Source organism: Chanos chanos, chromosome 14 (assembly GCF_902362185.1).
Source record: "Chanos chanos chromosome 14, fChaCha1.1, whole genome shotgun sequence".
Lineage (NCBI taxonomy): Eukaryota > Metazoa > Chordata > Actinopteri > Gonorynchiformes > Chanidae > Chanos > Chanos chanos.
In genome coordinates this window covers 13,673,370-13,688,992 of record NC_044508.1, presented here as the reverse complement: position 1 = coordinate 13,688,992, position 15,623 = coordinate 13,673,370, and the positions used below count along the sequence as shown (strand labels likewise).

Genomic DNA, 15,623 nt, shown 5'->3' with positions numbered 1-15,623 from the left:
ATGCCGGGAACTGTACTCATTTCTCAAGTTGGAGTGGATGACTAGTCTAGAACATTATATACTGCAATGAAAAGCACCTCTGTAGGCCCTGTAAGGGCTGCAAACCGGCCACGGTCAAAGACCCCTGTGTCTCTCACCCTCCAGGACTCAGCCGATCATGTGGTACCGGACGTAATTGAATTTTCTTTTGTGACTCCTCGTGCTATAAGCATTGTGCAAAACATCCATTTTGACAAACCAGGCGACACTTAATCGGTGTTGAAGCCAGAATTGATCAGGATGTGTTACTGAATTGCCAATTGCAATTAATGTGAGAAGATTTCCACGGTCCAACCAGGGAAAACATATAAAATAACCATTGAAGTGTACAGTACTGGTCACACGGGAGTATCTTTTACATTTTAGTGAAAACATACCCATTTAGTCTCATAATTAATATGAATGAAAACGCTTTGTCAAAAATCCATTTCTGACCGCAGAGGAAAAAGAAAACTTATTCACCCAACATTTTTTGTTTAGGATGTTTAGAAACAGCTTTCTACATCAGTACGGCAGCAGTGAGAAAGTTCTGACTTCGGTGGCTCTCATTTTATCTCAGTGATGGTGCTCGCTTCATGGGAGTGATATAAAGAAGAATGTTCTTGTGTGTTTTGACAGAAACATCTGCATTTCGCCAGTAACTTCCAGAGAATTTCGACAGATTGTTTTTATCAGTTTGGAATGTTCTCCAAATGTCACGAGCAATTCATAATCCCCAAACCATCAACAACGGAGAATCGCTGCCAGTAGCCAGGAGCTATTTGAACCTGATGGTTTCACTGCAGGTGCCTCGATGCTATGTCTTGAGACATACTGTTTTTGTTTGTGTTTTTTGTTTGTTTGTTTGTTTGTTTGCTTTTACTCATTTATTTATTCACGAATGACACGAAAATCTGATCTCTAAGGAACATTTACTTTAATATAGAGGTGTAAACTTTATTCATTTTTATCTCTCAAGTGGCCCAACATTTACCGACATTGTTTACTACCATTGTTTTGAGACAATCCGTTCTGCGGAATCGAGAGGTGCTGTGGTGTATCGGGAGGAGTGTTCTGGGAATGGAGCTAATGTCATTTCCAATTGTCCTGAGAATATCCTCTTGACCTGGAGCTAGACAGGTCATTCCAGTCATCTTTAGTGCTCTGTTTGCTATTATCTGAGCTTTACATATTTATCAGTGGGGGGCAGGTGGAATGAATACATTGGTTGTTTATAGGATGTACTGTTTTATGTTGAAGGGCATAGAAGCTTTCTAGTGTTTGGTAGTTGGTTAACGTTTGAATTCCGAGATCAGAAAAACAGGAAGCCAGCCTGATAAAACGTTCGCTTTCGAGTTGTATTGGATTTTTCTATAAATGAAATTGGTTGTTTTGTGGATATGACATCTTTTGGTCCAAGTCTTTTTTTTTTTTCTTTTTTTTCTTTTTTTTTGCAAGGGAATCCAGAATCTCTTTTTAGATCCGTTTGTTTCTATACTTAGGTTCCGGACGGCCTTCTCAAATATTTGTCTCTGCGTCTCTGGTTGTTTTTTTTCCCCAGTAATCCTATTTATGCTGAGAAGCAGACCCTACAGTCTTTCTTTTCTTCCTGTTCCGTGGCCTCTCCTCTATCCCTTTTCACTATAGAGTCATTTATGGCAGATGAATTGATATTCATTGGCACATGGGTACAGCTGAGATGAGCTGCTTTAATGGAAGCAGGAAACACTGGTGTTTTTTTTTTTGCTTGTGTGGGCCTTGTTTGTGTCTGTGTATAGGGAACAAGGGCTGTGCAGCACTTTGGGTTTGTTGGACTTTGAGGAGTGACAGGACAAAAATGGTGAGAATCACCATTTTATTCAAATTCACATAATGTTCATTAGCAAAAGTGCGTATCATCACCCCTTGAAATTACTAACTGGGCTTCACACGTGAATACGGGCATATTTCTTGAACTGACGTTACCCAACAAATCCTTCAAAAAACCAACCGTGTTTACCTGGAGCTCTTTTTCCCCAACCCGTCGGGTATCATTAATGTTCTTTGTATAGGCTAGCCCAAATCTGTATCTGCACAGATTATAATATTTATCATGGATGGAGGATGTAGGTATTGGCCTGCTTACTGTCTGTGAAGCATGTTTGTGCTGGATTTTCCTTTCTGTTATGGCATGTTTATTGGACAGATTCCCCTCTGTCATTAATACAGATAGGAGTTTGTGTTTCCGAAACCACAACAGGACATTTTCAGATGTGTGCATAGGTTGACCTTTTGAACTTCATGTTGAATGATTGAATGTCTTGACATCCATCCTATTTATACAGTTTGTTTATATATATATATATATATATATATATATATATATATATATATATATATAAGAATAATATGCGTACACTGTGTGTGTGTGCGCGCGCGCGCGTATGTGTTTTTTCAGACATTCAGTCTAATTCAGTTCCTGTTTAGATTCAGTGTAAGTCAAAGGTGCCCACTGTTTTGTTTGGAGTATTTCCAGCAATACTCTGTGGAGAATTGCTCATCAAAAAAAGAAGAGTAAGCAAGTTATATAATTTCACCAGCGTGTAGAGGGCCACACTTTTTGAACGTCTGTTACCTTCCCTCAGAATCGGTCTCCTTTCAAGAGTATTTTAAATCTTTGTAACGAACGAATTATACATGCAGGTCATTTAGATTATGTTGGATTATCTGAATTAAGAGGCTGATTGACAGACTGTCTCATCAGTGTCCCACACCGCTGTATAATTGACTTAAAGATACAATGTTTGTATGGATAGGGATTCAGCAGTTTTAAAAGGTTGTTCAAAACAATCCCTCACTACGCTGCACGCCTTTCATTGGTTTATTTCAGAAATTCCATGCCAAGTAGACATGAGAGCTGCCCAGTTTTATATTTCTTATAAACTATAAACTGTTATTAAAAAAAAGTGTTTATTTACATAGTGGTTTTTCTTTTTTATGTCTCCGCCAATCAGACGCACACCCTTCACGCACAAACCCTGTCCAGTCTTGCGTTTATAACAGCTGATTGTTTTATTGTAGGCGTGATTAATCTGAGTCTCATTAAAGTCAACTTCACAGACACGGTGGGATATTGAGAACACAAAAGAAAGGACTTAAAAGACTCTGTATCCACCTTTCCTGAACTCAAGTCCCTGGAGAGAGAAGAGCAGTAGGTGTAAAAACATCGCCCTATTGTCTGGCTGTGCTTGCTTTTTTTATGTAGCGTATAAAATTCTCAGATGAACGCTGTTAGAATCATTGTACCAGGAGCCTGTTTACAGTTTGGAATCTCTTCCTGTGCAGTTTGATAAGGATGCAGTTTCCCCTGGATAGAGTTGAGAGCAAAAGCAAATGCTTAGAAGGACAAGAAGAATGCTGGGAATTCTCTGCATGCTGAGTGTTTTTTGGTCAGCACGTTCGGAATGGCCCGGGGTTTAAGTCCAAAATCCAAAATAAGAATTAGGCACGTTTCTCGTAGTCCTCACTGCAAAGCCTCTTTCGTCAAAAGAACCTACGCGTTTGTGTTTTATTCTGCTTTCTTTCTGTTTTGTGGAGGATTTTTTATGATTATAGATTCATTTTCTACTGGTCTGAAACCCTTTGATGATTATTCAAAGGATGTATCCACAAATCAGTGGACAGTAGGTGGGTGTTGAAGTAAAACAGCCGGTCATCTCAGAAAACGTCTGAGAGAGCTCATACTTGCTATCTGATTCTGACAGAGGAGTTCAGCTTCCCCTAGACACTTGTGTTTTGGTGTTTTACTGATGTGACACAGAACAGAAGCTTCTGGATAAACAAGTAGTTCTTTTGGACAGTCTCTCATTGTCAGTAATGATCTATGAATTGTGTAGATTATCATTATGGAAACAATATATTGTGAAAACGGCAGAGGAGGTAAACGTCATGGAACTAGGATACCACATGTTTCCTCGAAGAGGCTGTAATGTTCACCACAAAACTGTGATGGCCTTTTTTTTTTTTTGGACTCAAAAAAAATTTCCAATCTTTTTTTTTTTTTTTTCCGTTTGCGGTCATAGACAAATGTCCTAGTATGCTTTTCCAAATGCGCTTGAGTTTTTGCAGCTCCCAGAGAAATGATACAAAAGCCCATAACAGAGTGGGCCGAACCCTGATAATTCACTCTAGCTCAAGATTCTCCAGCTCCCTGAACTGTTTAAATCAACGAGGGGAGAAGAGTGGTTTTTAATACAACCCATGTTGTGTCAGTCAAAAATGTCGCCTCACCAGAAAGTTGCGAACAAAAGCACTTCATTGAAGCTGTCAGGTTAGGCTTTTTAAGGTCTAACCTTCAAACTCAGGTTAGAGGTTTTGAGCGGGAGGGCAGGTCTGAAGGGACGTGACCTCAGGAGGGGTCATTTCCAGTGACCTGGTCTTGACACTCAGAGCTGTCTTTAACCCCTTCCCCAGTTTTTCTTTTGCTCTCACTCTTCCCCTTACTCTTTCTTTTTGTTTTTTTTATCTCCACAAGCTGCAGAAATGTTCATTTCATGCACACACGCATGTGCCGTAAATTTCATGTCGTGTCAAAAACGCTTTGTTCCTTTGGCTTTAAACATAAGTCTTACTTTGACGTTTAGAATGTTTCAGCTTGTCGGTTCCTTAGATCATGAAACTTTTTTTTTTTTTTAACTTCACGCTGTATAAATAGTTATTTGAGTTCTTTAGTGGTTATGATCAACAGTTTTCTTTCGTGGTAGAATTCTGGGAGGTCCATTGGCTTTTTTTGTGTGTGTGTTGGCTATATATTTTTTTAAGCTGTATTCTTTACGTTGAGTGGTTTGCTAACTGTGCGGTTTAGAATGTAATGAAGAAAGAACATGCTTGGAACTGGAGCGCTGTCCATGTCCTCCTCAGGTCATGTTCTGTGGTCCTTTCATTCCGTTTAATGTCATTCACACCAGCACAGCATAAGGCGGTTCTCCCTTTCCCGGAGATACTTTTGAGTTCGGCGACGACCGAAGCGCTTTACTTGAGGTGGTGTGTTCGTTTTTCTCATACCAGCTCGTAACCCCTCGTCCGTCCGACGTGTGCCCGGGCTCCGTAATCGTGCCGAGGCGACACTAAACATTTCATAACCAGAGAGCTTCTGTCCGCCGGTCGCGCTCTTTTGCGCTGAGACGCACGTGTTCACGCGAGTTCACACGCTTATCTGACTGTACGGGCAGAGCTGCCCCGCTCCTCTGAACATGGGAAAATGATAGGGTTTGTACAGAGCCGAGGTAGGACCAGAATGTTTGCTATTCCATTGAAGTCAGACAGCGAGAGGCTGTGGCTCCCAAGAAAAGCCTCACAGTTCCTCCAACGTGACGCAGAAAACATGCTGTATTCAACTATTGGACAGTGTTTCTCTCCTAGTCGGTTCTACTATTACAGAGACTGCTGAGAGAGACAGCATTACAGTCTATTAAATGCCAGAATGCTCACAAAGTCACTCTCTCTCTCTCTCTCTCTCTCTCTCTCTCTGGTGCATAATGAAATTATGTGTACATTTTTATATATCTTGTTTAATTTTGTTCTCTCACACTCAGCTTCTGTTGTGTTTTCTGGGGACCAGTCTTTATTATTACCAGGAAACAAAGAAACATACTTGTAGCTGCTTTCTCATTGTCTCATCTGCGTAATGTCCGTCGGGCAGCATCATGTCTGCGTCTGTTTATTCATAATGACATGTTTGTATGTGAAAACTGGATTCCTTCCTGCTGTATCTGGACCTCGGAACCAAGCACCTCTCATCTCGGCCGCTAGCAATACGAAGGCCATCCATTGCCTGAACTCTTTGCATATCGGTTACTCCCCAATACAGACACATTGTTTTACCCCGGCTTTTGTTGCAGGATATACCCGCAGAGATCTCAGAACAATGTTACTGTTGTTTTGCAGGCGGTGTCTCGTAGCTGGGGGGAATTTTGTTTTTTTTTGTTTTTTTGTTTATATGTTTACCACTGCCAGTAAAAGGCTGTAGTTTGCTGGCAAACAGAAAAAGTCCTGTCAGGCCCATGGCCTGTAGCTTGGTGGAGAGGCCCTGTCTTCTGCTCAGAAATGGTGAGAATGTTCATTTTACAACCCTTGGCTTCTTTGAGAGTGGTGTTTGTGTTTAGTCAGAGGTCATAGTTTCCGGGACGGCAGAAAAAGAGCGCTTTAAGTTCAGAAGGGCGGGAATTGGGAACAGAAGGAAGGTTTGTTCCACGTGCAGCTCCTTTCAGAAGCAGAGCCTCCAGGCTCTGTTTGCCAAACTCCTGTAATGTTGTTTTTTTTGTTTGTTTTTTTTTATTTCCCCTGGAATAGGTGTCATATTGCGCATCCTCCCAAACAGGCCTCTACTCACTCTGAGAGTAGAGTGTAACCACATCTGCAGAGGTGCGATTTAGTTAGTAAGTTATTTTGGTTTGGGTGAAGTTTTTAGACACTGCGTAAGTTCACTACGTCCCTCTATAGCCCCTTACTCATCGGGCTGTTGACAGTCCTGGGTGTGAATTTGCTGTTTTAGATGTTAGAGGCATTATGGTCTCTTTTTTTTTTTAGCGCATAAAATGTACAATGGCACATGTTGACAGAATCTTTTGTATGAAACATTATTAGCTGCTTTATGTACTTTTGTTTGTCACTGAAACTGAAAGACCGGTTTGGATGGTTGTGTCTAGAAGTTTCTCAGTCTGTCTTCAACATCCTGTGGTTTTCAAGTCCCTCACTGATTGCATCGATGACACTATTTTCTGTCCACATTCAGTATTGTCAACTGCGTCAGTTAATCGCTCTCAAGGCACGAAACATCGGTATCTCAGCACTGTTATCTTGTGTACTCGTATCACAAATTCATCTATTAATCTCAAAGCTCTCGTCATGTCTCAACCAAAGTGAACACTTCCATGTGTGTGTGTGTGTGTGTGCGTGTGTGTGTGTGTGTGTGTGTGTTCCTGTGGGAATACAGGACTGAGAGACGCTATGTGGAGAAGTACTGGAAGGAGCTGCGTGTGGGGGATTTTGTGCGTCTGCGATGTAACGAGATCCTCCCCGCCGACGTGCTGCTGCTGAGCTCCAGCGACCCGGACCGCCTCTGCCACATCGAGACGGCCACACTGGACGGAGAAACCAATCTCAAACAGAGACAAGTGGTCAGAAGTTTCCTAGACCTGGTGAGATGAGCTCTGGGACACCGCTAAAGTCCGGTCGCAGTGCATTCTGTGGTAGTCAGGTCAAAAAAAAATACCACAAATGAAATAATGAAATTTTTTTTTGTCTCTTGATGTAACAAAGAAATTTATGGGAAATATGCTAACTTTCCTTTTGACTAATGTATGGACCAATCACTTTGACCCAGGGCTGAAGGCTCAAAACTTTGCACAATTAACCTCCCTCCCTCCTCTAACATGCCTCATTCAGCTGATCAGCTAACCACTGAGCTCCCTGTCAAGATAGGTGCATTAAAACAGGCAGAGGTGTGTGCAGGGCTGTGCATTAAAACAGGCAGAGACCTGGGGTGTGCGGGACTGTGCATTAAGACAGGCAGAGACCTGAGGTGTGTGGGGTTGTGCATTGAGACAGGCAGAGACCTGTGGTGTGTGGGGCTGTGCATTAAAACAGGCAGAGACCTGGGGTGTGCAGGGCTGTGCATTAAGACAGGCAGAGACCTGGGGTGTGTGGGGCTGTGCATTAAGACAGGCAGAGACCTGGGGTGTGTGGGGTTGTGCATTAAGACAGGCAGAGACCTGAGGTGTGTGGGGTTGTGCATTAAGACAGGCAGAGACCTGGGGTGTGCAGGGCTGTGCATTAAGACAGGCAGAGACCTGGGGTGTGTGGGGCTGTGCATTGAGACAGGCAGAGACCTGTGGTGTGTGGGGCTGTGCATTAAAACAGGCAGAGACCTGGGGTGTGCAGGGCTGTGCATTAAGACAGGCAGAGACCTGGGGTGTGTGGGGCTGTGCATTAAGACAGGCAGAGACCTGGGGTGTGTGGGGCTGTGCATTAAGACAGGCAGAGACCTGAGGTGTGCGGGGTTGTGCATTAAGACAGGCAGAGACCTGGGGTGTGCGGGGCTGTGCATTAAGACAGGCAGAGACCTGGGGTGTGTGGGGCTGTGCATTAAGACAGGCAGAGACCTGGGGTGTGTGGGGCTGTGCATTAAGACAGGCAGAGACCTGGGGTGTGTGGGGCTGTGCATTAAAACAGGCAGAGACCTGTGGTGTGTGGGGCTGTGCATTAAGACAGGCAGAGACCTGGGGTGTGTGGGGTTGTGCATTAAGACAGGCAGAGACCTGGGGTGTGTGGGGCTGTGCATTAAGACAGGCAGAGACCTGGGGTGTGCGGGGCTGTGCATTAAGACAGGCAGAGACCTGGGGTGTGTGGGGCTGTGCATTAAGACAGGCAGAGACCTGTGGTGTGTGGGGCTGTGCATTAAGACAGGCAGAGACCTGGGGTGTGTGGGGCTGTGCATTAAAACAGGCAGAGACCTGGGGTGTGCAGGGCTGTGCATTAAGACAGGCAGAGACCTGGGGTGTGCGGGGCTGTGCATTAAGACAGGCAGAGACCTGGGGTGTGCGGGGCTGTGCATTAAGACAGGCAGAGACCTGGGGTGTGCGGGGCTGTGCATTAAGACAGGCAGAGACCTGTGGTGTGTGGGGCTGTGCATTAAGACAGGCAGAGACCTGGGGTGTGTGGGGCTGTGCATTAAAACAGGCAGAGACCTGGGGTGTGCGGGGCTGTGCATTAAAACAGGCAGAGACCTGGGGTGTGCAGGGCTGTGCATTAAGACAGGCAGAGACCTGGGGTGTGTGGGGCTGTGCATTGAGACAGGCAGAGACCTGGGGTGTGCAGGGCTGTGCATTAAGACAGGCAGAGACCTGGGGGGAGACCTGGTTAATTTTCCCGTCTCTCTCTCTCTCTCTCTCTCCCTCTTTGTGTCTATTGAATGTTTAAACTGGAAGTATCCTGGTGGTAGTGTTTGTCAGAAACAGTGAAACTTTTGTTTATTTTTGCCCTGTGTGCTCAGCTGCTCTGTCTTTACTTACTCAAAGATCTGCCCAATGCCCAGACAAGTCACCAACGTGCGACCTGAGATTCTGCTTCCCAATGTGTATCAATATCCAAACACCCTGTTTGTAGAACTCTAAAATGTAAATAGTCTTAAAACTGGATTATTTTTTGAAACAAACTGTTAAAATCACATTCACAGTTTGAAAGGTTTGCTCCTGTTCCCTTCATATTAACAATATTGGTCTATTCAGGGAACCTACTATTAAGCTCAAATCTTGTATTAATAAACCAGAACAACACAGGCAATATGTATTTGACTCGATTCATTGATGAGTATAATACATCTTTTGCAGGATTGCGAGTTTGATCCCTGCAAGTACAACAGCGTCATTGAATGTGAGAAGCCCAACAATGACTTGAACAGGTTTCGTGGTTACATGTAAGTACAATATGGGCTTATTCTCATGCATCTCCATTATACTGACTCCAATTACCCTCCTTGTGCATTGAGACATAACATCTCTCATGGACATGTAGTTTCACGCTATGTTAGCGCTGCTATACTCTGTCATAAATCATTGGTGGTAATACAGTTGGAGGGGTTCTTTTTGTCGGGCCAACAGTAGTTAAAAACCTATTAACCACTGAAATAAGAGTATGTGGTTGAATGAAAGTTTGTGACCCGCAAACTAGAAGATTAATAAAGTCCTCAGTGTGTAGCGTTTTGCGTTTCTCTAACACTAGCATTATCCCGGTGACTTTTTCACCCTATTATTCAGTCTAATTACCAGTCTCTCACACACATGCTTACACACACACTTCTTCAGAAAAGTTCGAGTACCTTTTAGCGTTTTGTTTAACTTCTTTGAAGTGCCAGTGCCATGTCAGTTCAAGGAATGTTCTGGAAAGTCTTTGATTTGACTGTGGTTTTGGAGTAAGGTTTTCGGATACAGCCAGTTTGTGCGCGGTGTCACTTTTATAGAGACAAATAAGTTTAATTTAGCTGTTAACCACTTACATACATGATTTAGGAATGATGTTTTTTTGTAGATCATTACCAAAATATAGCATGTATCAACCTAAAGTGTATTATAAGGATATTGAACCAGCAGGAGACATGGGAACAGCTTTAGTGCAGCTTGGGCATAAGTTACACAAGCCTGTGGAATTCTGTCGGGTTGAAACACCGTTCCTCTAAGAGAATTTCCATCGTTTGGTAGTTTTGGTGACGGCGGTTTCCGGCGCCGTCTCAAGCAGCACACCGCAGTCTCCCATAAGTGTCCAGTTGGTTCAAGTCGCGGTGACCGGGATAGTCATGGCATATGCCTTACGTTATTTTCATGCTCATGAACAACCTCGCGCCCTGTGAACGTTTTTGTGGAAGACATCACTCCCTGTTCAGGTTGTAAAAGTGACTGCTCGATGCGGCTCTGTAATTATTGGGGTTACCTTTCCCCGCACACGTGACCCAAATCACGTGAGAACGCAACACCCCGTACCATAACAGAACCACCACGCCATCTGAGGAAAGAAGCACTCAGCCCCCTAGGGCTTTTTTTGGTATGCCCCACATGTGCACCCTGCCCCTTGCTGAGAACAGGGTGAAGGATGGCCCATCGGACCACGTGATATTTTTCCATTGCTTAGCAGGGCTCTGACTGTGTTCACTACACCACTTGAGTTGCTTGTCTGGTTTGCCCTTCAGCTGGCCGTCATCGTAGTTAAGGACTTGGTGCTCTCCACCACAGCTGACCCTGGATTATGATGCTGACATTTCCATGCCAGTGTCACGTTAGCCATTGTTCCATATAAAACATTTGCATTTTGAGGGCTCTTGCTAAACGGGCTGAAGCGTTAATAAAATCATACCTCTTTCAAAGTCACTTGGATCTCTTTCTCTAGCCATGACAGCTAGTGGACAGCTGGCCTGACCAGCATTTTCATGCATGACCCAAATGCATAATGCGATGTTTATTACTGAATCAAATCAGGAAACAAACCCGAGTAGAGGTGCCTGTTTTCAGAACACCAGAAAAAAATTAATAAGCAAAAAAAAAACAGTTTAGCAGAGGGAATGTTCTGTGTATGTGTGGGCACAGAGGGTGAGTGTCTCTTGAACCTTCTCTTTCATCTCCCACTTCCCTCTTCTCTTTCCAAAGCGGAACCTCTGCGCGCGTGTGCGCGCGCGTGCGAGTATGGGCACCATATCTGGGCCGCGTGTTGAGGCCGTACGTGCTGATGTTGCTGGTGTTTGTAAGTCAGCTGACAGAAGCCCCACTGATTATGACATTTATTCCCTTGCCCTGACAGAGAGCAGATGCTAACGGAACACTGCCAGTATTTGGTTGCCAAGATACGGTCGAGTGAAGCCCAAGGAAAGAGGGGGTAGGAAGTGGGCAGAGCTGTGTCCGTGCTCCACTTTATTGCATTACCGGTTACTGCGCAGAGAACGGCCTTGCCAAGAGAGAGCGATAGTTCCTGCCGTGCCTCTTTCTAAGACCCATTTGGTGACTGAGGCAGCTAAACTATGAATTGTGGAAAAACACTTTGCGACTGTTATAAATCTTAAATAGTTATGGTATATCAGTTGGCTCTTTTTAGATCAGGATTTAGAGGTCAGCCATCGCATGGCCCAAGACACAGACTACAAGAGCTGGAATGGGGATGATTGAGATGAAAACAGAGCTCCACACATAAGCGGGGGGGGGTGGGGGGTGGGGTTATTTAACTAACACAGATGTAATCCCCTCGATTTAGCTGCGGGATTAAAGCTCGTGTTAAAAGCTTACCACGCTCCCTAAACGAGTGTTTAACATTCTGTGTTCATTCAATACAGTTCAATTTGCATTTGCCCTCTCACTAAGCAAGGAGCTTAGCTTTGAGGATTTTCAGACTGCACCGCTGGAGTGGTCTGACTTTGGCTTCAGGACTTGCACGTTTCAAGATTCTCCACAACTCTAAATTCACACTGCGAAACTTTGAAACCTTGCCGTATTTTTCCATAAAAAAAACGATACTCCAAGGTTGTGTAGAAAGCTGAAACGTTTTTAAGTCGATTTGAAACACCTGATTCAGTTATTAAAAAGCATTATAACCAGTTGATTACTTAATTAAGGCAAACCGTTGCAAGGCTTAAACAAAAACAGTCACGGAGGGCAGATTAATCTTCGACATTTATTTCAATTTTTCAACATTTTATACTTCAACTAGATTACTTTTGGTAAAATCCTCTGGCAGTTTATGATGGGAAACAGTATGACAAAGGTGAAATGAATGTGCTTGGGTTTGGGTTTGACAGAATCCATCGGAATGGGAGAAGGGACGGTCTGTATAAGGATAACCTGCTGCTCAGAGGATGCACAGTCCGCAACACCGAAGAGGCTCTTGGTATCGTCATCTATGCCGGTATGTTTTCTCTCGACCAGTTATGAGATTTAACACCTCCTTGTCCAGTTCAACATCCATAAACATAAATTTGTATAAAATATAGTATTCTGACCAGTTTTCTGAATTCCTTTGCTTTCGTGCACATGGCAAGTGATTGGTCTGTTTATTTATTATCCTCTAATCGCCGGAACATTTGCATGATTTTGCACATCATAAAATGTTGACATCTGGCCTGATTTGCTTAATTAGAGTAGATTTTTTATCAGGATAGTCTCAGAACCTACAGTCACGCGTTTTCACCTTTTTTGATTTTTTAAAATTCTTTTTTTTTTTAGGTCATGAGACCAAAGCAATGCTGAACAACAATGGCCCCCGTTACAAGCGAAGTAAACTGGAACGGCAGATGAATGTGGACGTGTTTTGGTGTGTGATCATTTTGCTGGTGATGTGCCTCTTCTGTGCAATAGGTAGGCAGCCGACCATCTCAACTTCTTGGGATCTTCGTAAAATATGCCTGAAAATGACAATGCCAGTGCGTGATAGACTGATGCATTTGGGTTTGTTTGGGATCAGTAAACAGGCGTGTGCTTTTCTGCTGAAGGAAACTGTGGTCTGAGGTTCGGTGGTTGTGGTTGTTGTTGTTGTTGTTGTTTTTTTTTTTTTTTCCTTTTTTCGATTCTGTCCTCTCAGCTCAGGCTCCGATAATGAAAAGAGAACATCTCAGAATTTGAAGCCGGACACATGTGTAAAGTGTTTGACCTTGTGGTTTTGATGACAGCTTCAGCGAAAACAACGCCTTCTCTCTATCTCTCTCTCTCGTTCTCCAGGTCACGGACTGTGGATGTATCAGTACGGAGATAAGAGGCCAGTATTTGACGTGCTCAGTCCCGAGGGAACGGACTTATCGCCGGCCCTCTCTGCCATCTATCTCTTTCTCACCCTGATCATAGTGTTTCAGGTGAGACTGGGGAGTTTGTCGTAGCCACGGTGATAAAGCCACTGGCAATGTGAATGGAAAGACAAATGAGCTGGGGCTAAAAGACATGTAAAGGCTACGCTGGTAGACATCCTTTCTCTCCCCTCATTTAAATGTGGACGGTTTTTAACAGGTCCACTTTAAATCCCTGTGCTCCCAGGGTATGTGAAAAACAAAAAACAAAAAACAACAACAAAAAAAAAAATAAAAAAAAAAATATATATATATATATATATATATATATACACACACATATATACACACACACATATATATATATATATATATATATATATATATATATATACATATATATACATATTATCTGGAAAATCCATTAGACTTGTCTTGTTTTATAAAGTTAAAGGTATTCACACAGAGTTTGTTTTAAATGCTTTGGTTCAGTTGAGTTAGTTCTCTATTAACTGACTAATTATGAGGTCCATGTCAGTAAACTTTAAGAATACAGAGTGCTGCTTAGTTGACGTCTACAGTCTGTGTTTGTGTTTGATGTGTTTCATTTTGCTGACCAAACATTGTGAGTGTAACTTGTTTTAACCAGACTGGGGTGGCCAGTTTCCCAGACAACAGTGAGTTCACGTTTCTCTCCCAAGGAAACATACATGGTTTTTTCTCTCTCTCTCTCTCTCTCTCTCTCTCCCTGTGTGCGTCCTAGGTGCTGGTTCCCATTTCTCTCTTTGTGTCTATTGAGATAGTGAAGATCTGCCAGGTGTATTTCATCCACCAGGATATGGAGCTGTACGACGAGGAGACTGACTCTCAGCTTCAGTGCCGAGCTCTGAACATCACCGAGGACCTGGGGCAGGTGCAGTACATCTTCTCGGACAAGACGGGCACGCTGACGGAGAATAAGATGGTGTTCCGTCGCTGCACAGTGGCAGGGGTGGAGTATTCACATGATGCAAATGGTGAGAGGACTGCTGCCAACAAACTCTAAAGAATTTTATGTCGCCTCAATTTAACAACCTCTTTCCTCAAGCCCACCGCTGTTGATATCCCCCGTATGGATGATAGAGGAGTGGTACCAAAGCTGTGTGTGCCGACCCAGTCTTCTCTTAGATCAGTACAATTACAGGAATTGAGACTAGGAGGAGTTTTGTAGATTTTGTGCAGTTGAATCAGAGGGTGTATACCAACAAACATCATCGTTAAGACCATAATAAAATTGAGTGCCTCTTGCATGTTGGAGTATGATTTCATGACTCGGTGTGTGTGTGTGTGTGTGTGTGTGTGTGTGTGTCCTCAGCACGAAGGCTGGCCATGTATCAGGAGATGGATTCAGAGGAAGAGGAGTGTACGTCTCACGGCGGTACTCTTCCAAGACGAGACAGCGTAACCAGTCACCAGAGTGCCAAGGTGGTGCTGCGTTCCCAAAGCACCAAGTCACACCGTCGGACCGGCAGTCGCGCTGAGGCCAAACGCGCGAGCATCTTATCCAAACACACTGCTTTCAGCAGTCCAATGGTCAGTATAAACCACAGGCAGTGAATCAAATCCATTCAAATGAACCGCCTCAGATAGTGTAGGTCATGGCACTGGTAGTCCATAAGTCCACTTTGGAGGTGCAGCTAATCATCGGTGGTGATCGACTTTTTTGGTTAGAAATTCCTTGCATGCAAAAGAGATCGACAATGTGTTATTGTTTTCTTTATTCCTTTAAAATAAAACAACAAGCCATGTGAGTGGAGCAGAGCGCTTCCAAGGAGCGAGAGAGCAGTTTAGAAGATTGAAGTATTACTGCTCAAATGCCATCCAGAGCCCCCTGCTTCTGCGCTGTCTTACCACATGCGGTTTGTGTTAGTTACAACTTAAAAATGGAATTAGCAAAATATTAGACTGGAGTACCTGGCCACTCATACAAATCTACATTGAAATAAATCTACATTTATATTTAAAAAGTGGCCTAGTCACAAATTTCATTATCAAAAAAAGTCTTAGTACAGGCTAATTGGCTCATACAGGTGATGCCAAACACAAGTAATGATGCTTCTGAGCAAACACAAGTCAGAGTGCATGGGAGTGCATGTTTTTCCTTTGAAAAAGAGTGATTCTGGTGTGGCGTGAGCACCAGGCAGTGGAGTGGAGCGTGTGCACATTGGGTTTCAGCTTGCTCAGCTCTGCTCACATGCTCTCAAAAAAAAAAAAAAAGGTGTGTAATACCAGGTGGAGGAGTTCGAGTCAATGGGTCCTTACATATTGGATGTGT

The 15,623-nt window shown here is 43.6% G+C and overlaps 1 protein-coding gene across 1 annotated transcript in view; it reads left to right on the top strand.

Annotated features, from left to right (window-relative positions):
* atp10a (ATPase phospholipid transporting 10A) overlaps nt 1–15,623 on the top strand; it is a 38,212-nt gene that overhangs the window by 2,155 nt on the left and 20,434 nt on the right. Inside the window, exons 2-8 of the mRNA XM_030791086.1 lie at nt 6,992–7,196; nt 9,387–9,472; nt 12,332–12,438; nt 12,756–12,887; nt 13,248–13,378; nt 14,073–14,325; nt 14,664–14,881. Coding sequence (XP_030646946.1) covers nt 6,992–7,196; nt 9,387–9,472; nt 12,332–12,438; nt 12,756–12,887; nt 13,248–13,378; nt 14,073–14,325; nt 14,664–14,881 — 1,132 coding nt within the window. The remainder of the gene's footprint in view (nt 1–6,991; nt 7,197–9,386; nt 9,473–12,331; nt 12,439–12,755; nt 12,888–13,247; nt 13,379–14,072; nt 14,326–14,663; nt 14,882–15,623) is intronic.